This window comes from Lampetra planeri, chromosome 31 (genome assembly GCF_965212315.1).
Source record: "Lampetra planeri chromosome 31, kcLamPlan1.2.h2, whole genome shotgun sequence".
NCBI classification, from domain to species: Eukaryota; Metazoa; Chordata; class Hyperoartia; order Petromyzontiformes; family Petromyzontidae; genus Lampetra; species Lampetra planeri.
Window position 1 is genome coordinate 3,945,384 of NC_136137.1, and position 22,977 is coordinate 3,968,360.

Sequence of the window (22,977 nt, forward strand, 5' to 3'; positions counted from 1 at the left end):
ATGCGTCAAGCTATAAATCATACAACACCCATATTATGTAATGCTTTTCAACATGTATTTATTTAGCAGTACAGAAGTAGACAAGTAGCTGTGAAAGATAAATGCGTTTGCACATTTCTACACAGTAATATTTCGCTCTGGTTTGTTTCTTCAAGTTTAATCAAACCCTTTTATCAGTTTGACCGATATCCAATAGGGTCCCGAACAGCAACACAACCGAGTACTGCAGGTACATTATTTTTGTACCATATTTACAAGAGTTGTCGTACCTCACCGTTACCGATAGGTAGACGGACAGAGCTAACGCATAAATGCTTTCAACCTAAGTTGGAAAGCATTGGAAGAGCGATTGGAAATTATGGCACACACCGGCTGACGCAGTGCCGAGCACAACGGGGGCGATGCGAGTGGCGGCCACATCCCAGAGGCCATCACGGTGTCCGGCGTACTCCTTTTGCAGCTGGCATACGGCGCGTGTAGTCGTGGCCTTGAAACTGGACACGATCTGAACAGCAGACGAACGCGCACGCACACGGTACCGCACGCACACAAACACGCGGTCCGGCACACGCACACACGTTCGTTTTTCACGAAACAATCAGTCATTGTCTCCTACACATTCACGCATTCATGCCCCTGCATGTTATATCATTACAGTTTAACTGCATAAGTAACCGTAACTTCTGTGCTGTAAATCACACTGTAGCCATAAATTGCAGATGTGTAGCCTGCAGCAAATACTAAAAAAAACAGGCTCTTGTGCTTACCTGAATGCTAACTTTCAATCCAAACAGAGATACTGTAACTCAAAACATAAGCGCTGGCCATAAAATAAACTGTGAAAACACGCAAAGACTCAGGGCACCCTTTAGCCCTGCATATTATCCTCAACCTGAGAAAGCATGCATTGCCAATATTTACCATGACTAAAAACATCTGTATTACGCTACAAGTTGACATGCAGTGCGTAAAGGATTAGCCTTCACCTTGACCCTGTAAATTCACTGTCACCCAAAAATTCCTTAAGCCCATTCAATGACACCAGGACAGAGAAAACCTGTAAGTGTGTGACTATACACGATTTGTTCAAATAACCCACACCAGCTCCAGGCAATAAAGATAAACGAAGAGAATATGCACGCTACAGTAAACCACACGTGCGAAATTGTGAAATCTCACAAAATATTGCTGACAACCCCAGCTATGCTACTTCCATTCAAAACATAATTGCCAGGGATTTTTTTTCGCCAACACGGCAAGAGTTGAAATTAAATATTAACCACATTTCATCTAGAACACCTCCAGCTAGTCATGTACTTTGGTGGCAAAAAAATGCAGTGTCTTTACAATAGAAGCCAGCCTTTAGTAAGCTAAAATAAATATTTCATGCAAGCAAATTTCCACAATACAGCACGACTGTTTTTTGCCCAAACAGAAGTCATCATGAGATCTTGCAACCTCACAAACACTAACATTGTTCACCACTAACTCCTTTAAGCTGCTTTAAGCTGACCAAGCGAAACCTTTTTAAACAATTTACAGATAACCCACAGCCTGACTGTGCTCAAGATTCTAGATTTGAAGCTTTCGTGACTGCAAGGATTCATATTCTTAGGTTTTTTCGGTAAAGTCACATAGGTAAAAAATTTAAATTAATAAAAGTAAAATAAAAATAAAATAAAAATCACGACGTTTCGGAGGCAACACAAGCTTCCGTCTTCAGGTGGAATCGTCACAGCAAGTAAGATGCAGCAATCGTGCTGTGACGGTTCCACCTGAAGACGGAAGCTTGTGTTGCCTCCGAAACGCCGTGATTTTTATTTTATTTTTATTTTACTTTTATTAATTTAAATTTTTTACCTACGTGACTTTACCGAAAAAACCTAAGAATATGTGCTCAAGATGTTGGAAACCACAATCACAAACTCCACAGCACGGTGCTTTGGAATTCAGTAACATCGGTGCGGGTTAGGCAACAAACGGAACAGTCGGCGGTTGCAAAATTAATAGTCCCGTCGCAAACGATTGACAGAAAACGGCTCGTGGAGCGTGGAACGGCGTTCAATGGGGTCAACAGGCTCTTAGCAAAGACTCCCATCACACGGCTCGCATGCATAAAGCGAGGTTAGGGGCACTGGAGTGCGGGGAGGAGGGAAATATTTCAGGGGCATTCCGTGGGACAGCATTCCCATTACCCAGGAATCTCCTCCCCAGAGCTCCCAGCTCCCAACGTTGAAATTGAGGGCTCCACTCACATCTGTACGCTACAGCAGTGCCGGCGGGAGAGAAATACACGCGGCACATGGGCGCGCGTCCAAAAATGGTAAACTCGCACACACCCACGTACAAGCGCACTCACGGTTGCACAGACGCACGCCTGCGTTGCACATCCCACACGCAGACGCACACACACGCACGCACACAGGCCACGTGGTGAGACAAATGTACGCCTGCTCCGAACCTCAAAAATGCAGTTAACTTGAGCAAACACAAACAAACGCCATAGTGCGATAGTGTCATCGGTAAGTGAAACAAATTTGAAGCACAACCTTACACCAAATTTGGGGAAAAAATGTAATGATTTTGAAAAACTATTATATTAAACTATGATAATTTACACCAACATAAACTAAAATATTTAATGAAGCTCAAAATTAATAACTTGATTAGTGCTGTCCCATGCATGCCCATGGCTACGTACACAAACACGTATGCACAGACGCACATACAAACACGCCGACATACACCCATGTTTTCCATCTCGTACACATGCGTGAATGAATTCAAATGAGCCTTTGGGGGTGACAGATTTTACAGATGGCAGGACGGCACAGCCCAGTGAATGCTGAAGGGAATGGCAAATGACGATAAAAGGATGACGGATGTGAATCGGACCCCTTTAATGGATACCACTGGATTAATGAGCCATCTTTACTGCAAACTGGCAAAATGCAGTGTCAGGGTGAGATGCAATTCCCAGGGCTTTGTTATACCTTGCTTGTTGACGCTTTGTAAGTTGTTTTCAGCTTCTGTGAAAGTTGACTCGTAGAATGCCCGGCTGTTGATACCACAGTACAGAAAACAAAACAAAGCTTAACCATTAGTATGCAGTGAAACATTAAAATACAAAATCGTTAGCGTAAATTAACTGCAACGAGTACATTAAGAGAACATGCGCAAGTTGGGGATGCAATACTGACACCGCTGTTAATAGGGGATGACGCTCAGTGGTCGGGACTAATGACAAGATTGGCAGCCAAAGGGGGAGACGCGCCTGAAAAGATATCCACCACGGAGATTGCGCGTCCAAATCAACTAATTTGCGGATGCTGCAATGATCTTTGCTTCGCAGGATCATGAGAGAAGGCGATGGCTTGGGAATATCTTCATCCAGGAGTGGAATGATCATTGCTGTTGATGATTACATTAGCTGCACTGCCCTTAGTTCTGTTAAGCGGGAAAATGCTATTGCGGTGCACAGAATACAAATGTTGGGGTCACATTGGCATCATGTACAAACAAGAATGAAAATATTTTACTACCTTCACCGGGGTCAAGAGTTCACCACAGCCAATGCCAGATTACATTAAACCTAACCAGCACATCTTTAACCATTTACCAACATATATCTTCACAGATAGCTGTTCCCATAGAGTCCTGATTTATTTTTTGCTCAATAATTTCCAGGCAGGTCTTTAATTTTAAGTCTAAATCTTATGCATTAAAATTTTCTCTCCTGTGAAGCAGGGGTCACTACCAGAGACATTTCATGTCTTTTTCAGCGCTATCATTTTCAATTATAATGCTGTGGTAACGATGACAGTGGCTATGTATTTTCACATTGGATTATGCTGTTAAATGTAAGAAAACCATTCATAGTAAAAGCAACTATGCTGATAAAATCTTTGGAATATAGCATGGTTATGAGCGCATTGACCATGCTTGTAAAAACTGCAAGGACAGCAAAGATTATCTAAAGCAAGAGACATGGATTAATATTTTAAGAAGCGTAATCATTTACATTGCCGCTGAGAGCACTTAGGACGAATATATCTCAGGTGATTAAGGGGACTGCAAAAACATTAATTCGCAATTATCTTGAAACAACATTATTTACAATTACACAAATCAGATAGTGGTAGATGGTGTGGTGTCAATAGGCACACAAATTGAGGCAGAAAGAATTTTCATTAAACATATAGCTTGTCGTAATACCTTTTCTGCAAGCAGAAAATTAATTTGCTGTCATAAATACCCAACAAAAATCGCTCATGGATGAGTTCTTAGCATTAAATTATGAAGAAGAGTGACCGAGAGGACAAAAGTGCATAGTCATACCTCGGTATACGACCGCTTTGGAATACGTTGAATTTAGTATACGTCGTGTTTTGACGAGAGAAAAATGTCTTGGGATACGACGTCTTGCTTGGGATACGACGCGCTTGCTAGAACTTGTATGGGTCGGGATGAGTCACCGCGGACTCGCGTCTACCCCGTTCACGACTCCTCCCCTTCCTAACCACCATCCGCGTCGGCTATCAACTCCTCTCAGCAAGGTAAAGTAACGTTAAATTTTATTTTTATTTCAATTTATTCATATTTATTTATGCATTTTAGTAATAAGTAGTGTCTAAATTATTTTATACAACCCCATTAATGTATAATATGCGATATAAAATATAATTTCTTATACTCTGGAACGGATTATTTCCTTTCCCTTTATTTCTCATGGGAAAAATTCGTTTGGTATACGTCATTTTCGGTATAAGTCCTACCTTCTGGAACGAATTAACGACGTATACCGAGGTACCACTGTATACACATTCATGTAAGCAAGGGAATGTCGGGGTCGACCAGCTACAAAAAAAGTGGCCGAGCCACAAGGCTGAAGGTCAATGTCTCACTATGCAAGCTGATGCGAGCGCCCGTGGCCTGTATGCTATCTGCCAACGTAAACAAGGGCGGGGTAAGGTTTTGAAAGCGAGAGGGCTCGTTACTCACTCTTGGTTTTAAAGACTCCCTTGGAGAGTTCAGAGCCATCGGTGACGGCTCCTTCAGAGGCCAGCCGCTCGTTCAAGCTATCAATCTCCTTGCGTACTGGAGGCAGAAGAGGCAAGGGGAAAAGTCACTTGCGTGGATCTGCACAAGTCAAAGTGTGTCGGTTATTCTTGACCTCACCAGTTTATTAATGAGCCGCTGCCAATAACGGGGCAGAGTATTGTCACGGCCCAACGAAAATTAATACGACGTAACAGTAAATGTGCTAAAATGATACTCGTGCATGTGCAGTGCATGTGCAGTGCGCGTATGTGTGCACTCGCATAAATTCCTACGTGGGCATATGTGTCAGCTGATTAAAGCATTAAAAATACATACGAAATATTAGAATTGATGTCACGCTTTTTTTTTATGTAAGCTACACCATTTGCGACGTTAAGTTAAGCATCTCCACGTGTGTTTCAAAACGTATTTCAATTACCGTAAACTAATATTTACTAATTTTAATGTACGGCAAAAAAAGATCAGCTGTGAAAAGTCACCGCTTCAGTAATAATGCATTACACGCAATTACAATGTGGTAACAGTTCTCAGCAATCGTGAGAAATTACCCTTCTCATGTGGAGAACAAACGTCGGTGAAAAATGTACATGTTGGTTTTTAATGATTTATTCGCAAATATATCCTGCAATTAGATCACATTAAATTAATATTACTTAAAGCTTTCATCGTGTTTTTGTATAACTGAATAACATTAACGCACAACTGCATGTATTTTAAGTCTGCAACTTAAATACCCCGCTCATTGCAGGCTCCAATAATATTAACGATCGAGCAAAACCACGACACACGCCTGCAGCCACCTTGCCTTTGAATTTATAGAAGCGATTTGTGTTACAAAACACGGCTCATTAAAGTTGGAGACACCACTCTTCAGCTCAGAGCCATAAATAGTCATGAAATAAGGCTCATTCTGATGAACTTTTTTTTTACCCCCAAACAGTTTTGGCATGAGTCATAAATGACTGTACTGCATTCTACATTTCACAAAAATTGCAGTGGTGACAATCCAAGGTAAAACGTGTTATACATAACCGAAAATATTTTCACCAGGAATGTAAACACACGTGAATACACACCTGTATACGTCACAACAGGGAAACCTTTATCACGAGCATAATAACACAACTCGTTTAATTTTCTTGTATCAACAGGTATTTCTATATTAACTGTTCTACAGAGCATGTATATTCTTTGATAAACTAGATAAAAACTTAACTCCCAAATACAAACTCTTCAACACAACATTTATTTTATTTTTTCCATCTTTATCCCTTGTATAATACTAGCACTTGTCCCCTGCCTCGGGGGACCCCGAATCTCAAAACACACGGAAAGATCCCCCATTTAGCCTTACAAACTAAAAAGGCATGCATTGTCAGAGCCTATTAAGGCTATGTGGTGTAGTGCGGACCGTGTCTGGGCATCTTTGTCTCCCCAGTGCTGAAATGTACACATCGCAGCAGGTATCTCAATTAAGGCTGAATCGACCTGGGAAAGGCCAAGAATATGTTCTGATATGGACTTGCGATTGAAGTTTTCCATGACCGCACATTAAACTCCGTTTTACAGGTCTGTACTGAAGTTCACGAGAGGCAGCGATGCTAGTGGCTAGTGGACCACAATACAATCCAGGCGACATGGGTTCGATTCCTGATCACAGCTAACACCAGTGGCAAGTGGTAACTGAACCTTTCAAGGGCCTCCATAGGTCAACTCAGCCTTAAATTGTGCTGCTATTGTGTGTGAAAACCAGAACTTGGGGAGACAGAGGTTGCCCGGCAAATTGCTGGTCAGATTACCCCTTAGTGTGCTGTGCTGGCCTTAATAGGTGCTTGCTAAAAGAACTTTCCCCCACAGTCTATGTAAGGTATCAAGGGAGACCTTTGCCTTTGATGTAAGACAAAGTACCCTCATTTAAGATAAGGACCACAGCCATGTGTGCATGTGGAGGTGCTTTGTAACAGCACTTGCAAAAACAGTCCATTAAAGGCTACCCAGGGGATTTTTTGTCTGTGCTGATTTTTTGTCTGTGCTGTAAAAAATATATTCCCCCCCCTTATCCTTATAAGACTGTTGGGGCAATTGCTACTAGCAACCACCTACGCAACCAAGCACACACGCACAGTGAAGGCTCTTATCTCAGCGTGCCAGACAGCGGCCGCTCCGTAAACACTGAATGATGTTTGATAAAGCGGAGGCGATGCCCTGCTCAGACTCACGTTCCACGTTCTCCACGTATAGGACTTCAAACTCCTTCTCAATCTGCCCAAACAGCTCCAGCAATGTCTGCCTTATGGCTGGTGGCAGCCGCGAGTCCTGTACACACGCAAACACACACACACATACGCATGCATGCATGAACACGGGCGTTTGTTTCGCAAACGTTTGTGACGTTTTATGTTGAGGATGCACAGTTAAAGGAAACGTCAAGTTGAACGAGATACCACAATTGAGTCTACATCATGTGCACATTCCTTACTCACGGTGAATTGTATTTTAGGCAGAGCAGCAGAGTTAAGTGTGTATCAATCGCACTGGTAAGCAATGTCAGGTTTGCGTGATGACAATGTTAATATAGCATGCACAGTTGACATAGCTTATGCAATGTTTAAGTTGTATTCTACTTAGTGTAAATGTCTCGTTTTTTCAGCACATTTTAAAGGAACTGAATAAACAAAAAATGGTCATTCACGATTGATGACGATGATACAGTATTTGTATAAATCAGGGGTTCTCAACTCGTCAGAACAAAACAATTGAGAAAAGTAAAAATTAGGACTTTAAGTGTAAGACTGTGCCTGATGATTGATAAACATGACAACCCACACCAGTGGGCTACACCGATTGAAGTTGTACAAACCATGGGAGAGAGAGATTATTGAATTCACCAGAAAATTGCTGTATTTTTACATAAAACGTACAAATGCCATTATAATATACCTTAAATGAAGCAACAATAACATAATGCTCATCTCAATGTCATAAGGCGTTCTACACAAGGCTCGCTGTACATACCACGTCCTCCAAAAGACTTTAGCCTCGCACCTTGCCCCCTGGCACTAAAAACGGTGACACGTTCGCAATCGGTACCTGGGTCTGCGAGGGCCTGCGATTGACACTCTCGCAATCTCGCTCCGCTTTGTTGTTATCAAGTTCCATCTTCTGCCGCCCAACACCAGGAGGCCCGAATGAATGTCGGGACTTACGACGGCAGCGACCGCATTCGAAGTTGGGAGACCGCCCCCGGCTCGTATCTAACAAGTCTGCTGCCGCGTTGTTTGCTCAAGCGTCCACCCGGCCAAAACGAGAGGTTGCGATGCACAACACGCACGCCACAGCAGGCGTGCACGCACGCACGCACGCTCGCTAAGCAAACACAGCGGCCTGGCAATCGCCACTGCCGCCCCTCTTTTAGAACCGCCCGGGGAGGCACTGTCAGGTCGGGTGCGAAGACATTGCTGTGCCGGGCGAACACAGCGATGTTGACGGCGAACTCTTGGAAGCGAAAAGGCGATCAACGGACCGAGTAAGTAAAAGAAAAGTATCAACTAAAAATGGAAAACAATAGGAAGAATCAAATAAAAGAGATAGATGAACGCTCGAGGGTCAAATGTAAATTTCGGATTAAGGTGAACAATTTGTTTCTGAGAATCAATGGAAGCGGTCGCGCGTGGATGACACTGCGGTAAAGTTGTGAAGTAAAAAAAGAAAAAACTGCAACGGCACAGCTCGCAAAAGTCAGTTGTCGTCAGCTTGGGGCGTCCGGTAGAATGAGCCTTGCGAAACTGGTGTTACCACTTGAGCACAGCTGCACACACGTGACAAGGTGAGACAGCTGACGTGTCTCGAACCTTTGTTTACATTTCTGGAAGGCGGGGCCCTTCTTGCCTTACAAAGGTCGCCATTCATGAGTTTTCCTAGACCCATGGTCACCAACAATTATTTACAGCCCAAGCCATCCCCGTTCCCGCGGGCAATGTTTATAAATGTTGCAGAAATACATCAATGAAATAAAAAAAATTGTATTCGTTTAAAACTTATACAGTCAGCCTCTCAACTTTAAAACTGTACTTGGTCACAGAGCAATATAACTGAACTGTAGTGTTAAGATAAAACTAGTGCATTGTATAGCGACTATAAATGTAAATCTTGGATTTATTCTAATACCTTTCTAGGATCAAATAAGCTTGCTTTTGTTCGAAAAAAAAATATATACACGCTGTGAACAAAATGTTCACCTTATGTTCACAGTATGTTAACGATACGTAAAAAAGTAGGCTGATCACTTTAAAACACAATTCAAAACACTACCTCACGAATGCGTGGAAACATAAGACAACCACAATTTCTGAAAACGGACTAAAAGTTAATTAGGTTTCCATGGCAACCATGCATTTTTTTGTTCACGGAAAAAAAGTCGGCACCATTATGGGTTTAAAAAGTCACAGAAGACTGTCCAGATTTTCCAACGCGCTCACATCCTCATCTCATTCCAATTCTAACAGCTGGTGTGGCTGCACACAGGTGTGTCAGCAGTGATTATGAGTCTTTTGCAATTTCCGCAGAGGACAGTTTTGTAGTTTTAAATAGATTCTATTCTTGACCCCCGAGGCAAAAACAGTGGGGAAAAAAGTAAAACTAAACTAAAACCAGATGGGTCTCCCCACGCAGGTAAAATGGCATCACGTAGGAATGTAACGTTTCACCACCTGTCACAATTCAATCAATTTTCAAGATACAGGATCACGATTCAATAAAATCAAATGTGTGGTGGCTGCAGTAGTCACGTACCAGGAGGCACCTAGCCACGAATCTGGCAGGATGATCCTCTCTAATCAAAGCCCTCAGAGGGACGTTGGAAAGGTGGATCCAAAGCAAAACATCAAGGTTAGAGCCTGGAACGTACGTTCAATGTACCAGACCTTCCAAGACGGCCCAAGTTGTCCATGAGATGAAACGCTACCAAATTGACATCTTAATAGTGAGCGAGTGTCGCTGGACTGAATCAGGTAGGATACAAACTTAATTTGGAGCTTTCGTGACTGCAGGAATTACTCTTTGGTTCTTTCGGTAAAGTCACGTATAAAGAGAAAATAATAAATTTAATACTAGCATACGACGTTTCGATTGCAACACAAGCAATCATCATCAGGTATAAATGAAATAGAAAAAAACCTAGTATACTTAGAAATATAATGCAATACAACACAGAGAATCGGCTAACATAACAGTCAACACCCTACCTGGTTGATTACGTTCTTCCAGAGAATGCTAAATTTGAGAGAGAGATAAAACATAGGACCGGAGACATACAGACAGACATATAAGCAGAGAGAGATAACACAGATGTACATAGAGAGAGAGACACATATATAGGCACACAGATAGGTAGGATAACTTCATCAGAGGGATACATCATCCTTCACACTGGTAGAATGGAACTCGAGTCCATAGAAAAAACTACCCTACGGTGGACAACACAAGAGAAAAAAACACAAGGCAGGCCGAAGACCACTTGGCGATGCACCATTCAAGACCAACTAGAGACCATGGGCCTATCTTGGGGTGAATCAGAGAAAGCCGCTAAAGACCGTCCGGCATGGCGTGGGCTTGTTGCGGCCTTATGCTCCACAGGGAGCCAAGAGGAGTAAGTAATTAAGCGGTGGTCACGTATAACAAACTACAAACAATGTATGAGAAAAGAAAATAGATTTTTACACGCACGAATCGATGCATTTATTGTGATTGTAAGACTTATTTTAATCCATGACGAGGTACATGAGTAGCAGTGGCTTAAATTGGTTGGTATGGACCCTCGTGCGAGGATGAAAATGGGGCCTCTGTCCATCATCTCCCCCTCTTTGTAGTCCCGCCACTGAGCCTCTCCAACCACATGAGACCCGGAGCAGTGAAACTACCTGCATGCTCAATTGGCTATGCCAATGGCGGCATAGCCAATTGTTGTTGCGAGGTTCAGTACAAAAAATTAATATCCAAAATGCGCCTTTTCACCTGAACCAGTTATGGGAAAGTATAAGTGCAGCCACTATCCACACTGCTGAAAATCACTATGAGGCTCTGTCCGTAAGCTGGGCCTATAGCCCAATGAAAAGGCATTCGGGGAATATTTTATAATATTTAGTTTTTGATTTGTACCAAGATAAATGATGGTCCACTGTGCACCAAAACATTAATTTGTTGGATTTAACAAATTTATAAAAGTGTTGAAAGAGGTATTTATAACAGCGTAAACATATTGCACAAGGTTAAGTCTGGTCATTAGTAATTCAAAGGTAGCTCTCCACATCCTGGCCATGACTTTGGAACACAATGGCCATCTTTTGAAAACAGAGCCTTAGGATTTGTTGCATTCACACCCACTCTTGTGCTATATTTAGAAAAAAATGTTGTCCTGTAACATTTGTGAATACTAAATAAAGTGATAAATTCCATCAGCAAAAACAAACACATGCATGCCATCATTAGCGATGATGCAAGCGCTGTAGGTGCAGTTAATGGTGATGATGGTGGAAGTCAGGAGGATAATTTAGGATCTCTCAAGCTTTAACATCAACAATATTTGATATTTATACACACATCAAATTAAATGTTGAAAGTACATTCATTATATTTTACTGCACATAACAAAATATCAACTGATAGATTTAAACATTACGTCAAGGGCCACACTTCATAAATCCTAACCGCCCAACATTCTGAATTACTGCAGGACACAGATATGTAAGTGTTGGTTAGACTAAGGTTACGGCTAATGTGAGACCATTAGAATGAGATGTAATTTTAGAATGTTTTCATTTATACCTTGCTGATCTTTCAAACTCAATCAAAATGTTATTTGGCAACACAAGGGTTAAAGCAAAGCCGCTGTAATATTAATATCAGTGGTATTCATACGTTTAAACACGTTCATAGTGACACCAATGCTGCGAGCACAACACATCTTTCAATTCAATCATCCTAAAATAAAATATGGCACATCTGCTTGGCCGCCTGTTATTTAGTTTTATTTCTATATTTTGTTCAAGCGATTTGTTTTCCTGTCCTATACTTTGCACTCCAATCGTGTTTTCGTACCGTTTGTCGATGCGAGGTTCTGACGCGCACCCCTCCTGGACATGTGTGAAAAAGAGCTTTAATGCTCATCGGATTCCTCCAGTATAAATAAATATTCAGATTCTGATTAGTTACCACGGTCCCACTGAGACTGACTACTCGCATCTACAACTGTGTTAACCACTGCCACTTTTATTGCAATAAAGTAACAGGAAAGCCTTCTCCAGGTATTGTATACACAAGGGATGTGTTCTCGATGTATTGCTTTATCAGAAATATTATTAAAGCAGGGAATCATAACAATAGTTGTATTTTCTATAGCATCATTCATGCAAATTGCATAATAAAAGGCTGACCCATTGTGAAATTCTAACATAAAATAACTATATAAGACCACAGAGAAACAAAAAAAACATGATCAAGGGTACAGAGGTACATACTGGATATGTAGAAAACCATAACATGAACAGGACATAAGATAAGTGCATAGATAGATAATGTTAAGATTTATCTGAACATGTGATGTCACAGGAAGTGATGTCACTTTCACGCCTCACTTTTGTGTTTTTCCTGCCGATAATGGTGCAAGTTTGATGACGCATGGCATCAATTTTGCTTAAAATTCAAATATTGAAATACTTACATTAAATCACTGTTTTACCAATAAATGAACCTTATGGCGGGACCCCGGGGTCCCATAAGCCCCCGGCTCTCGCATAAACTGCGTTGCAACGTAATTTCATGTTTGTTGAAGGCGAACGATATGGCAATCTCTTCCTCTCGACGAGCTCTACACGATGCGCTAATCAAAGTTTCAAAGTTTTGTTTCTTCTGCGCATTCGTCCTCGCTGCGCTTGGACGACATGACAAGAGAATGATCCTCGCCAGGTGAGTCGCGTCATTTGTGTGCGCGGAGAGACGGAGTCGCCAAAAAATTTGAAATTAATTAATTGCGATTTTTACTTCCATTTATTCGGGACCCGCCATACATAAGGTTCAAATGTGCAGCCCTGCAATTCCTGACTCACACCACTGCTGGCAGCAGGATACAATTTAGGGAATACACATAATGTAATATAGATACACAAGTTTGCTTCCCTCTGGCCAAAGAAGCGGGGGCAGTAGGGTGTGGAAGGGGCAGATAGAGAAGGGGAGGGGGCTCTTCAAGAATTGTGACATGAAAAAAGCATTGCTTGGCCATTCCAGGAACGGCCCAGCATGACTCAGGCCTGATTTCCAATGGCCATGAAAACGTATCACGAGAATTAAAAACTGACAAAGGTGTCAGTTTTGTACCAGTTGAAAGGGTAAAAACCTATTACTATATTTTGCCACTGGTAAAGGAGGTCTCATAGTGTATCACGAGTGGTTTACCAACACGGCAATGTCACACCGCTAACAACTGTTTCTGGTGTTGCAGACACTTTATTGGAAGTCTATTCATACATTTGCAAAGTGTGAATTCCGTTGCAATCAATGAGGTATGTGCGATATTTGAATAATGTTGCTCAATAATAACACCTGGCAATAGCTGCTTTTTTCAATTTCAATGTATCATCAACTTCATCAAAAAACGTTCGCACTCATCGGTGTCCATAGCTAGACTTCTCCTAGTATTATAAAATAAGCATGTTGTTTCAAGTTATGCAATCGGTTCTTTTGCGTACGCATGTGTGCATGTTAGATGATGTAGTGGTTTGCATACTGTTACAATCCCAATATAATATGGGTTTAATTCTTGACCATCGTCAACGGTTAAGGGCGACGACAAATTTGTCAATGTTAAACGAATTAGGAACAAAACTAAATTCCAAGTTACATTTTAATTTTTCTGAACTGCTGACCAGGGAAAAATCCCATTAAATTCACTACACACAAGAAGCTGGATTGCATTTTTGGCGAGAACTCCATCTCAACAGTGCTAACGACTACTACTTAATAATTATTATTTTACTAGGTAAGGCCCACTGAGCTGTATAGCTCTTTTTCAGAAGCAACCTGGCCACAAATGATAGCTCAAAGAAGTGGCTTATTGTGTGGAAATTTATAGCAGCCAAATGCTCTAAACGCATGTTTCTGGAGGGAAAAACTGGAGGACCCGGAGAAAAATCCACGCGACCACAGGGAGAACATGCGAACTCCAAATATACAGCAGGCATCAGGGTCGGGATCGAACCAACGACCTGCATACCAGGCGAGGTAGTTTGCATCTCGCCACTGCAACACTCCAGCACAGATGTTAACCCTCTGAGCAACACAGTAACAACGTCAAGCATTAAACGTATATATTTTTTTACAAAAAAGGTAACAAAAACCTGCACTGTTGATACAGAGCTGCCACTTCTCAAGCTGTGAAGTGATTTGCACCATTAGGCCTCGGAACCAAACCATGCACCCTGTCCACTTTAGGTCATATGACAATTACACCCACACAGTCAGTTGAGGCAGCCATAGAGCTGGCAAAGTCAATTTATCAGAGCCAACACTGACATTTAATATGGAATTGTGCAGACAAGAACAAATAACGTGGATAATGGCGCAGAATGGAGTATATCATGTGTATCTTCTGCCGAAAGGCATCTACATGCTGCATGTGGTGGTCTCGCAATCATTTGTAAAACTACATGTTGACTTTAAAGAGCAGGTGGAAACTCATTCAGACGCAAGCTTACCTTTGCAAGAGGAGTGTGATAATGCACAGGAGGTACTATGTTACTGTTACCACTAACGTTCTTGCAAAATGTCTGTATTTTCATATCGTATACAACAGCAGATGTGCATTCAAATGTATTTCCCGCCATTATAAATCCTAGGGATGGGTTATGATAACCATGAGACCACAAATGATGACGATTATAATGACTGATTTTTTATAAAAATACACAATTTATTCTTGATGATTCTGCTAATTTGTAAATAATTATTACAATAATGACCCTGGTGATCCGTGAAGATAACGATAAGAATGACAATCCCAAATGATAATCCCAAGATAATTATAGTACTACAATATTTGACACTGAAGATGACAGCGATGCCACCGATGATCCTGCTGCCATGATAATGATGCTTTATGACAATACCGACACCAATGCCGGTAAATCCTTGTGCAGGCGTTGGTGGTGGAGGTAGCGGTGGTGGCAATGGGGACTGTTGTGACCATTCAGGGAGCCAGTACCTGTCCTTCCAGCATGTCGCGGTGCACTGCGTTCCGATCGGGCTCTCCGCTGTTGGTGCGACCGATAGAGAGGCTGTGGGCCTTGCGCTTCTGCTTCGTCGAGGGACGCGAGACGCCTCCTGCGGCGATGCCACCGCTGCCCTCTATCGGCATCCTGCCTCGGCCCTCCCTGCGCAAGACAAGAGAACAGCCCACCACCACCACCACCCCCCACAAATGCTTAAGAGTGGAAGCAGCACTCCCCTCGATCTAAGAATTCCTATCGGCCAGCTGACCGTGAAACTCGTGAACTGGCTGGCCCAGCGCCGCATACGATGTACAGTGTTTGTGAACGTTACTTAATTATTTTAAGACACGAGAGACATTTGTCGTGCCAAAAATTCATTTTTCTTCCGAAAACAATATCTGTATGTGTGTTGAACAATGTGAGCAATTCCACACCTCCGATTAGCACGGTTGGCTACGTACGGTCCGAAACTTCAACATACATACAATGGTGCACGTGTAACGTCGCATAAATTTAACTATATAAACATTTGAACCCAAATGGGTAACACAATTAAATAAAGCATACTACTCTACACTTGGAACAATCGGCAGCGTGTCTATTTTCACTCTGACACTTCTATTATTCTACAACTTCATGCACAGCTCTCATAATGCAACCACGCTCTTCCACCCATGTTTATCTGTCCTTCAATTCACTTAACTACCGTAACTGAATTTGAACTCCCTTAACCGACAGCCTCGTGTCTCTGTCCGCATATCATGCTAATGTCACACCCATGCACTGTAGGGGAGCGGCTCTATCCACTCTTCATTGGTGCCGTTAGCGTTACACATGTACAAGGGCCCATTGTAACTTAGCAGCATGGCTCTATGTACAATAGATAAAGGAAGGTAATGTTAAAAAAACACCTCGGTGTTATGACACGTCATGAAGACGCATGGAACAGTGTACTGAAAATGAACTGTTTTTTAATTATCATTGTACAATTTTCATAATAGCAATACTGTATGTTATGAAATTACTTAAAATGCAATGGTTTTCTGAATAAATACAGTAATGTTATACATGATATATATGTAACAGCTTATTGAAGCAAACACAAGTTATGCATTTATTAGGCGCCTAGGTAATTCAATGATTGACAAGAGCATTCAAACTTCCATCAAGGTGCCTTTGATTTGCCTGCAGGTGGCTCAATAATCAGCAATATATTGCACCAAATTGCTGTATATTTAAATAGATATCTTTGTAAGCACATTCTCCCCCTTATTACCTATTTATAAACGTAAGGGGCCCATGTTTGGCATCATTTGGCATCATTTGGCATGTACAGATGTATTTAATTTTGAAAACCTCGTGCAATTGCAATATAATAGCATAGCCCATTGTGTGCAGGTTTCACGGCCTAACTCCCGCATGTGAAAATTATCCTCAAAACATCACTTGCAAAAGATAAAACAAATGTGACATGCAGCAGCTCACCTGATTAGCCAAAGAACACTGCATTGCTACATCTGTTATAATGAAACTCTGGGTTGTTATCTGCTTAAATTGCAATTGTCTCCTATACTAAAGTAACTCGTTGAGAACCAATTGCAATTCAATGGAAAATAAGAGACAGCTTGTACATTTTCATACTCTGCTCACAATCCTATACTCTGTGCACTAAAAGTAATCAGTTTTTTTATGCAATAATATGGAAATGTTTTTTCCATATATATAATTGAAGAGTTAAAGCCATTTAAAATAAACCATGCCAGTCTTCTGTAATCATTACTCCCACCTCATCGGTGTCGCTATTGTCTTCTGAACTTCTTCCTCCGTTTCAATGCAATGTTTATTTGTAACATGGGAAATCTCGTTTAGCCAGTTACCCAGCTAGTTTCGGTGGCAAGGGCCCCACAAACTCGAGTTTACAACATCTCACCACCTGGTGTTAGACCTTCCTCTTGGTTGCTGACATATGCCCTCTGGGTGCCAATCAAATGGCTGCCACCCTCCATCCTGCAGGTAACCCGCCTCCCTCCATCCTATAGATAACCTGCTCCCCCCCCCCCCCTATCCATCCTATAGGTAACCTGCCCCCCCCCTATCCATCCTAGAGGTAACCCCCCCCACCTCCATCCAATAGGTAACCTCCATCCTGCAGGCGATCTGCCCCCCCCCCTCCATCCTGCACACATCCAACACATTTAAATATTCTCTTCCTGACTTTATATACACCTCCCTGCCACATTCTAGTCCAAAATTCCATATGAATTATACACTATCCTGCCGTGAAATTGTTACCCCCCTCCCCCAAAGCGTGCACTTGTGTATAAAAGAGAAATCCGGAAGTTTATGTTATCGTTGAACTGTTAAAAGTCCAACATTCTGACCCGGATGGGAACTCATTAAGGTCCGTTTGAGGTCACGGCCTCATAAAGCACAGAGACATGTGCGGTTATCAGATCACCTAACCACCCTTGTGCCACATGCCCACCACCACCCTTGCCACATTCCTACCACCACCCTTGCCACATGCCCACCACATGCACAATCACACCGTAAATGACCAAATAATTCGAGATGCACCTAATCGCGTCAACTTCGTGACGGACCAAGCTTTGATTCCCCTGGTTAGTGTTTGGATGGATCACCACCTTGTACAAAACGTGGTGTTAGAGGCTGCTGTGTGGCTACGTTGTGGGCAGCAGAGGGCATCGTTGTATTTCACTGCACGTCAATTCTCCCCACCTCACAAACCTGCACTGACCAGCGTATATATAATAAAGCTCCACAACCAGTTACGAACCTCATCCACCAGTGGATTGACAAACAATGGTTGTATACGTGTACACAATTTGACTTTACTGTACACATTCCTGACTTAAATACGCTGCAGACCTAATTGCCCGCGAATGTTTATCCCCAACATGGCAATGTTGATTCTTACTGTGCCGGAGTGCATCATAATCATGTGTATATGGCCATGATGCAAATACTGATTTTAAAAAATACACACACAATGTAAAGTACTAGAAGCATGAGGATACAACAGTTATAAAAATAACAGTCTTTAATAACAATTATCTATAAAATATATTGAGGCCTTAGAGGGCCCAGGGCTTCGCGAATTCAGTCCCTACCTTGATAACTCAATGATACACTGATCGCTTGCAAGTCCGAAACTGCCTGTGGTCACAGGCGTTCCTTTCGGTTCGCTCTCGGAGGGGTCGTCTTGCGAATCATTAACGAGCAGGGAATACAATTTGCCGCGACAACAACAACAACACAACGATACCGATTATCACCCTGAATTTGAGGCGCGCCGAGATGGCGACACCTTCCAGCCAGTCGCGGGCACTGCACCCTGGACCGTACCACTATGAGAGGGGATGAGTGGTTGTACAAACTGCTACTAAAGACGATTATTTTTTGATTTCAATAATCATTTATTTTCAAATGGTAGTTAAATTGAAATGCATTATTCGTGTCGTTGTGAGTAAAGTTTACTCGCACTGTAAGGTTTTTAGAAATTTTAATTAAAATGAACTCCCCTCCATGCTAAAGTGGTACATTCCAATTGTGTTGCTTAAGGGCTTCATAGAAAATATGCTGTCAGGATGCAGAGGTTTTACCTCGGGATTTTTTCGAGTTTTTGTTTAGTATCGTAACACAAAGGTTTTTTACCTCTATAATTTTGACTTTATTTTCAATGTTGCTTCTCTCTACGGAGATGTTGAATTTGCATTCGGATAAATGCACACCTACGACCTATTTTTTAATATGGTTATATTATTTGGCAGAGGTGTGGACTCGAGTCATGTGACTTGGACTCGAGTCAGACTCGAGTCATGAATTTGATGACTTGCGACTCGACTTGGACTTGCATAACAATGACTTTGTCCCACCTATGAGATGTGGACTCGAGTCATGTGACTTGGACTCGAGTCAGACTCGAGTCATGAATTTGATGACTTGCGACTCGACTTGGACTTGCATAACAATGACTTTGTCCCACCTATGAGATGTGGACTCGAGTCATGTGACTTGGACTCGAGTCAGACTCGAGTCATGAATTTGATGACTTGCGACTCGACTTGGACTTGCATAACAATGACTTTGTCCCACCTATGAGATGTGGACTCGAGTCATGTGACTTGGACTCGAGTCAGACTCGAGTCATGAATTTGATGACTTGCGACTCGACTTGGACTTGCATAACAATGACTTTGTCCCACCTCTGTTATTTGGGTCTTTCGGTAAAAATAAAGGCAAGGAAAAAAATCCTGACTTTATTTTCCTCCTTTCCCGCTATATTTTTCACCTGATGATGATTGCTTGTGTTGCTATCGAAAGTCGTGATATTGTTTTTTTATTTTTCTATCTGCGTGGTTTTACAGAAAGACCCAAAGAATATGAATTCCTGGTTATAGTTTTGGAGTTCGTTTTATTGAGATGTTTTTCCTCCTTGTGCATATATAGTTTTAAACATCAATTAATGCAGCTGCCAATTTGACCATCCAAATATAATTAAAGCTCATGATTATATCACCGTTTATATTTTTTAAAAAATATGGAAATGTTGATGGGGAATATCTCTTATCTGTGGATACTAATTTCTTTGGAACTGCTTTTTGTGTTTAGTTTGTTGTCCTTCCCCCGAACCTCTGATTAGCACGGTGCGAAAGAAGTTCAAAATAAATATACTGTAACACTAAAATGTCATACTAATACTTAAAGCGTGTTTGCTGCCATATCTATATGTATAAAAGGGAAATTTGTGAATGTGTGTCTGTTCGAAATGTTTAGCATAGTTCCCAACATGCATCAAACTTGAAATTTGGCATGTGGGCAGCTTCCAGACTGTACACAATGCAAAAAGTATAAAAATAGACTTTTGTATTTGGGGGGGTGGGGGCGCAATAATGCGTATATTTTGCACGGCAAGTGAGCGGTGACGTCACAATTGTCATGTCACCCGCATGCGGAAGTGTCACGCAGTGTGCCTGCTGACGTCACGCACGCACCCCCCCCCCCCCGCCACCCTCCGCGTAGGCCGTGTATTAATCAAAGACAAGAATCCAAGTCTCGGGCGAAGCCGGATAGTAAAGCTAGTCTGTACATATATTGAAGAGTAACAGCATACCTGCTATATTGCAACTAACAGGCCACCTCGTAGCCCTGTAGGTTAGACATACCCAAATGATGATCTCTGCATTATCCACCAACTCCTCACCATGGAAGCACTGAATTACAGACATGCATAGCCACCACGGATTTTTATATTTTAGCTCTTGGACTTATGTGATGAAAGTTTAATTGCAATTTTGCTGCCCCCTACCTCCCCCATTGTCGAACGCACTACTTGTACCCCCCTCTCTCCCCCTATCTCTACCTTCTTCCTTCGCCCATTGTCTAACACACTTGGACTGCACCCTCGCCTTTCAGCTCCACCTCTATCTCTACTCCCTCCTCTCTCTCCCCCTGTCTCTGCCCTCTTCCTCCCTCCATTGTCTCCTAAATTTGCGCTGGCTGCCCCGCCCATTCACTTTTAAAGCCCTTATAAGCAGTTGCATTTGGAGGCTTGCACCCTCTTTACTCTCCGCCTGATGAAGACCACTTGTGTTGCGATCTAAACGTCGTGGATTTTTGCTTTTATTATTTTCAATTTATAATTTTTATTTCGAATTTCTGTTTTAATTTCTATCTACGTGACTTTACCGAAAGAACCAAGAATATAAATTTCTGCAGTCACAAAAGTTTGAAGTCAAAACATAGCTGAATGGCTGGCTCACCGCCGCACGGGGTTAATCCACACAAGCCCGCGCACACCACCCCTAATGCTCACACGGCGGCGAGCACGCGCGCGCTCCCGCTGGTGATTATCCTCGACTATGTGCACGCCCCACTACAGCGGCGGCGTGAATACACGGCCGGTTATATCCTAATCCGTTCACGCACAAAGACTAGCGCTAAAGTGGCTGCACGAATATGCGTGCGCACCTCCGGGTGGTTAAACCCTAATCCGGTGCCACACAAAGACGATTAAATTCCCCAAATATTCACGCGGCCTTTTATTTACCTCGCAGCCGTTCTCACGGCGTCGCATGGACGCGGAGAGAGGCGGAGGGACGAAGACGGGAGAGACTTTTCCTATCGTGGCATTCGTTGGCGTCTCATGGATGCTGCGGGCGGCTCGAAGAGGCTGGAGATCAGAACTAACTTAGCCGTTTTCGGCTCCCCCTTTTTACGCCCTGGGATTTGGAAAATCCAGGGTTACGTGACATCATCCTGCACAGCCAATGGTGCGTGCCCGCATTCCTTACCCATAACTCAGCCGGTCTACCCTGAGTGGCGCCCGGCCGAATACACATCCGTCTGCGCTGCTCGAGGAATATTTCACCCTGGCCCCTCCCCAGTGCTGTGAGCGTCTCATTGCGGTTAGCCCGGTGAGCTTCGGTGCGCCCGTACAATTTGAAGCCAATTTAGGGGGCCGCAATGTAATTTGTCCTGGGGGGGCCGGCCAATCTCCTGTCACCGGAAAACCATGGGACTTCCCCTCTAGGGGCCCTTCGGATGAAAATTCGTTGTGCCAGGCAATCCCCCGCCAGGACACTACGTGTGTTCGCTGCGTGTGGGTGTGTTTAGAGCGGGGGCCAGGAGGGAGTCGCAGCGCTTGCGGAGTTGGTCCGCGGTCGTGGCACCACAAGTGCGTCAAACATTGCGACGATATATAGTTTTGGTCGGTCAGAATCCATTACTCTTGGAAAACATTATGATACAAACGATCTGCCTTAATTTTGTCATGGTTAATCTAATGCAACATATTATGTTCACTGTTGCGTCTTGTTGAGTTCGCATGAGTGTTAAGCAAATGTTACTGCAATCAATGTTTGTATCCGAGTTCGCTATCAGTGTGAAGAACTGGAATGAATCCTTTATCCATTGCGGGGTGACCAGCCCCTCCCCACCCAGCCCCTCCCCACCCAGCCCCACCCCTCCTACCCCCCACCCAGCCCCATCCTCCCCACCCAGCCCCTCCACACCCAGCCCTTCCCCACCCTCCCCACCCAGCCCCTCCCCACCCCACCCTCCCCACCCAGCCCCACCCTCCCCACCCAGCCACTCCCCACCCTCCCCACCCAGCCCCTCCCTCCCCACCCTCCCCCAGTTCCATTTTGTGAATGAAACATCGCCCGTTTCCTCATTGGCCCGAGTCGCGGCGGTGCCCCCCCCCCCACCACTAACCCCCCCCTACCAACCCCAACCCACCGCTCCCATTGGTCGGTGCCCCCGAGCCAATGGGATGGCTCTGGTGGGGCGGGGCCGTGCACGACAGACAAATAATCCCTGGTGGGCAGTGTGGAACTGTTGTTCCAACCTGTATCATATTCTGTCTCTAAAGCTAAGCAGCCTTGAGCTTTCAATTCCCATGACTTATACATCTATCAGCGGGTTAACAACGGGATTAAGATTACAGTCTTAAATATATTCCAGATTAATATTACAAAATATTAATATTCCAGTCATTATGCGGCCGTCTGGAACGCTATTCCTTCCGATGTTAAGAAGCCACTGGAGCCTATGCACTTTTAAATCTCGATTGAAAACTCTTTCCTTTGGAACTGCTTTTTGTGTTTTACTTTGTTAGCACAGTTGGCTACGTACG

General features: G+C 43.1%; 1 protein-coding gene across 4 annotated transcripts in view; it reads right to left on the reverse strand.

The window, feature by feature from the left end:
* WDR37 (WD repeat domain 37) overlaps positions 1-21,527 on the reverse strand; it is a 38,633-nt gene extending 17,106 nt beyond the window's left edge. Inside the window, exons 1-6 of one of the 4 annotated variants that reach the window (XM_078609034.1) lie at positions 18,452-18,657; positions 15,314-15,482; positions 7,281-7,377; positions 5,002-5,097; positions 2,994-3,058; positions 370-505 (exon numbers count right to left, since the gene is read on the reverse strand). In XM_078609034.1, coding sequence (XP_078465160.1) covers positions 370-505; positions 2,994-3,058; positions 5,002-5,097; positions 7,281-7,377; positions 15,314-15,466 — 547 coding nt within the window. In that variant the 5' untranslated portion in view covers positions 15,467-15,482; positions 18,452-18,657. Of the gene's footprint in view, positions 1-369; positions 506-2,993; positions 3,059-5,001; positions 5,098-7,280; positions 7,378-8,151; positions 8,834-15,313; positions 15,483-18,451; positions 18,658-21,390 lie in introns of those variants that run through there. The other 3 variants (XM_078609035.1, XM_078609036.1, XM_078609037.1) reach the window with 3 other exon arrangements.
* Between the last annotated feature and the right edge of the window lie 1,450 nt (positions 21,528-22,977).